The sequence below is a fragment of the Morone saxatilis genome, unplaced genomic scaffold (assembly GCF_004916995.1).
Source record: "Morone saxatilis isolate NCDOM2014 unplaced genomic scaffold, NCSU_SB_2.0 Contig8, whole genome shotgun sequence".
NCBI classification, from domain to species: Eukaryota; Metazoa; Chordata; class Actinopteri; family Moronidae; genus Morone; species Morone saxatilis.
The window spans coordinates 460,625-465,269 of record NW_023340257.1 but is presented as its reverse complement, the minus strand read 5'-3'; the positions used below and the strand labels follow the sequence as shown (position 1 = coordinate 465,269).

The following is a 4,645-nucleotide window of genomic DNA, read 5'->3' as shown; positions in this document are numbered from 1 at the left end:
AATTAGCCAATGGCAAAAACTGGAATAAAATTATAAATACTTTAAATACTGTACAAATTTAAGTTGACTTTAAATCATGACACAAATGTAAGCCTAAAGGGCTGCAAATTAATTGGCTACCATTTTGATAATTGATTAATTGTTAATAGTTTTTTATCATTGAACTGTATATATATTGTTCCCTAGTTACATGATTGAGGATTGTTGGGTGTCTTTTTGTGTCTCAGATGATTCTCTGTAATCAAAATTAAAACATGAAGAGGTTTAACAGATTTTGTTCAAAGGGCGTGGAATACACCTATGGTTACTCACTCAGAGTTCATCTTTCCTTTAGATCATCCTCAATGGCGGACCTCGATCAATTTTCAGGTCATGGGCCGGAGAATGGTGATGCGAGGACAGTAGAAGGAAGGCACCCAATGACTGAGTGAGACATGAGTGATTATGCTGAACATTAATATGATTTGCTAGGTTAACATTAGGTGATTATATCATCTGAAAAATGCAGCGTACAATATAACAAAACAACTGTCAAAAGCTGATGTTAGCCAGCTGCTGGGTGTGCCAATGAGGATCCAGTCACATAATGTTTTCTAGCAGCAGACCTGTGCTGATGAGACAAAATGATGCAATAACAGTAGCAGCTGGTGAATATGCATGTTGCAATCTGAAACTTGACATGTGTTACTGCTGAGGTCCTCCAACATTTATCATTAATTATTCCTCACACATCTGCAGCTGATTGTGACTGATTGTCTTCCTGACTGCAAAAAAACTCTTCCACTTCATCCACTATGCTGTGATTCATGGCTATACAAATAAAACTGAATTGGCTCTGATTGATTACCATGAAGCAATCATGCAACCTTGTGAGCCTGATCAATCAATCAGCGTCATCAGTTGCGTGGGGCACATCATGATACCAGCTCATTTTCTGTGATCAGCTTAATACAGGAAGTTCTTTTAAATCATTATGATGGTTCTGAATTATAGTAGGATGGTGTAGCAACAGTGTTTCAGTCTCTGGTGATAGCCTTTTTAGAGCCTCATACTCATATTGTAACTAAGGTTGTGTATTGGCAAGAATCTGGTGATGGAATACGTATCACAATACAGGGGATAAGATTCAATATATAGTGATATATTGCCATACACTAAGCAAAGCAATATATTGCAATTTCTTTTTTTAATCTAATTTTTGGAAAACTTTCAGAATATAAATAACACACCCCCTTTATGTGTAAGTAAAAAAAGTTTGACTGTGTTAAGCCAGTGAAGTGGTTGTCAGAACATTGCTCAGAATTTTTATATTGTATAATTTATGCCAATATGGTGCTGTTAATTTACAATTAGAAAGTGATCATGTATGGCCTGATTTTCTGCAGTATTAACAAAAGTCATAGTAAGTATTACAACAAAAAGTGCTGCTAAAAGTGCTTGCCAACCCCTGGCAACGAGTAAAAAAAGTCTGTATTTAGTTCACCTCTTTTTGTTCTGTGGACCCATTATCATACAGCCTCCAGGGTTGACCATTTCCTAGAGATATCAGCACCCCGAGCATCATTGATATTGGTGAGGTGAGCCAAAAGGATACTTAAAAAACAGCACCCACCCCAGCCACAGCCCGTTCATCCTGCTGCCAAGAGGTACTGAAGTATCGGTTCCTGGCAGGCTTCACAACTGTGTTTTTTTTTTTTTTTAATTTACAAGTCACATATTATGTACAACAAATATATATCCAGTGTATCAGAAGGGAATTAAGGTAAAAAAAATAGCCCTACTATCTGATTCATTATGCCTAAACCTAACCAACCAAACCAATAAACACTAGCCAATCAGAAGCAGTTCCAATCAAGTGTTATGCAGGTGTTTAGGGGTGCATACTACACCTACCAGTGGCAGTATCCATTAAAAAGTGAAGGTACTCATTGACAGATCATCATTTCAGGCACTGGATTAATCAAAAAATACTGTCCATCCATCCCCTCTTGTGCTTTGCAGGGTCACAATGGGGGCCCTAATGGATGCCCCTGTGGTAGATAAAACATGACAAAGTGCCCTCCAGGTGTGCCCAGTGGGCAAAACATAAAATGCCCTTGGTGGTGGTTATCCTAACCATGCCTAAGCCATTTCCCCTTAAATGCACGCCGGTACCCTTTTTATTTTTTTCCCCCCCTTACCCCTCAAACAGCCCGAGTCTGCCACAGAGGCGGGGTACATCCTGGACAGGTCACCAGTTCATTACAGGGCTGGCATATAGAGACAAACAACTATTCGTACTCACATTCACACCTAAAAAAAGATCAAACCAGTAATTTAGTAGCTGCCCTAATCCATTTTAAGAAAGCTGCGTCAGTAACTAAAAGAAGCCTCCTTTTCAAAGCTGGAATATAAGAACCTCCAGTAGAGCTCTTTCAGACGGTATTTGGGCTGCTATTTGTTGGCCAGCAGATTGCTGATCTAAATGAGACACAGACAGGAGCGAAAAATGGCCTGGGAGCTCTTAGTGGGCATGGCAGTTGGAGTGAGTGAGTCTGTCTCTCTCTCTCTCTCTCTCTCTCTCTCTCTCTGTAATCCCTCACTGCTTGAGAAAAACTGACTCTAAATTTAGCATCAGATTTATCATGCAGCAGGAAAAAGCTGCAGCAAACTAGACAGCCAGCCAGAGAGAAAGTGAGTCTGCATATATGAGACAGAGAGACAGAGACAGGCAGGAAGAGAGAGAGTGAGAGGTTGGAGAAGGGAGGGGGGGGGTTACAGACAGGGGATGTCTATCAGAAGGGCTGTTCAGGACCAATCAAATGGCTCAGCTCTGAGTGGCAGCCAAGAGTGCAATCCAGTGCAGAGCCAGAGAGCAGCAGCAACGCTTTCCAAAGACAAAGAGCGAGAGACAGACAGAGACAGAAAGAGAAAAAGATAAGTAGTGAGTGAGCTTGGGAGGACACACAGTTTGTCAAGTACTTGTTTTCCACCTTTATGTCTGGTGGACAGGCTTCCGTGGCTGAGTCCCTTGGTCTTTTCTAACAGGTGACTGTGTTGCTAAAAACATCCCACTGCTGACCTGCAGCCGGTGAAAGTTAAAAGACCAAAGGCCAAAAGACCACAGCAGTAAGAAAATCTCTCCTGCCATCCTTGATGGGTTAGTGTATGCAAGCAAAAACACCTCTAGCGTGTAGGAACCGTACACAAAACAACATAACTATAGAACTGGTTTCATGGTGTTTATTTTTGCTTCAGAACGCCTTAAAAAAGGTCCAGTTTGTAGGATTTAGCAGCATTTAACAGTGTAGTTGCAAATTGAAACTCTCTCGCTTCACTCTCTACAACTTCAGGCTTTTTCACACTAGAAGAATGGTTGAGTGCTCAGGACATCAGAAAGGTTGAAAGCAACAATGCCACCAGAGAGGCATTGGTGAAACATTTACTATTTACCCTGTTCTTTCTGGGCCTTTGCTGGGACTTCATCGTTTGGGGATGAATACTTTGTCCGTTACTTACATTTCTTTATGCCATCATATATTTGAAGCCTTCCCTACTATATTTCAAAGAGCTGTCCATTTATTCATCTGTCTGTGGTAGAAACACTGAGCCCCTCTGCTGTGCCATAAAGCTTTCCACTAGATCACACAAAAATGTATTTTATTTTTTGTTTTTATCATGTTATGAGTGATCTTACAATAGTATCCCTTAATGTTAAGGGATTCAATAATGTCATTAAAAGGCATTTGCTTTTCTGAAAAAGGAGAAAACGCAAATAGCATCTCAAATTGAGGAGGTCCTGGGTGAGACAGGTGTTTTATTCATCTTATAACATAAATAGCAGAGGTGTAGCTATATTAATCCACCGCAGTCTCCCATTTACCTTAGAGACAACTATAAAAGATAATGATGGCCGCTATGTCCTCATCTCAGGTTATCTTTACGGGGAACAGATTCTCATAGGTTGCATATATGGCCCAAATTCATATGATTCAAATTCATATGATTCTGCCTTTTTCCCTAAACTCTTATCTGAGGTCTCATTAGTATCGACCCCATATGTTGTATTAGGGGGCGACTTTAATTGTGTGCCTGACCGAAGCGTTGACCAGTCCCCACCTAAGTCTAGCCCAACCTCTCAGAAGAGCCTTAGGCTGAAAGAGTTCTGCCATGATTTAGAGTTGTTTGACACTTGGAGAATAACTAATCCCAGGGGGAGAGATTATACTTTCTTTTCCAATCCCCATCAGACATTTTCCATCAGAGAGTGCTCAATTGGAATATGCTCACTCTCTGACCACTCTCATGTAGGTTTGAGCATCTGCACTCCTTACACTGATCCCTCCTCTCGCCACTGGAGGATGAACCCCTCTCTATTGAGTAGTCCACCATTCATTGACTATATTACTGAACAATGGAATGTTTTTATTGCTGCTAATAAGACTCGAGATGTCAGCCCTTCTCTGCTGTGGGAAACAGCTAAAGCTTATCTTAGGGGGAGCATTATTTCGTACACCACAGCTCAGAAAAGGGCTGCTATGAAAGAACAACTGAGTTTAGAGAATACAATACAACAGCTGGAAGTACAATTTAAAAGGTGCACCTTCTAGAATTTTGTCTAAAAAATTGGAGGCAGCTCATTCAGCCCTTAACCAGCTGCTAACTA

General features: G+C 40.8%; 1 protein-coding gene across 1 annotated transcript in view; it reads right to left on the bottom strand.

Annotated features, from left to right (window-relative positions):
- Positions 1-309: 309 nt before the first annotated feature.
- Positions 310-4,645, bottom strand: part of LOC118342050 (RNA-binding protein Musashi homolog 2-like) — a 25,942-nt gene continuing 21,606 nt past the window's right edge. Inside the window, exon 6 of the mRNA XM_035680476.1 lies at positions 310-423. Within this exon, the coding sequence (XP_035536369.1) occupies positions 331-423 (93 nt within the window). The 3' untranslated portion in view covers positions 310-330. The remainder of the gene's footprint in view (positions 424-4,645) is intronic.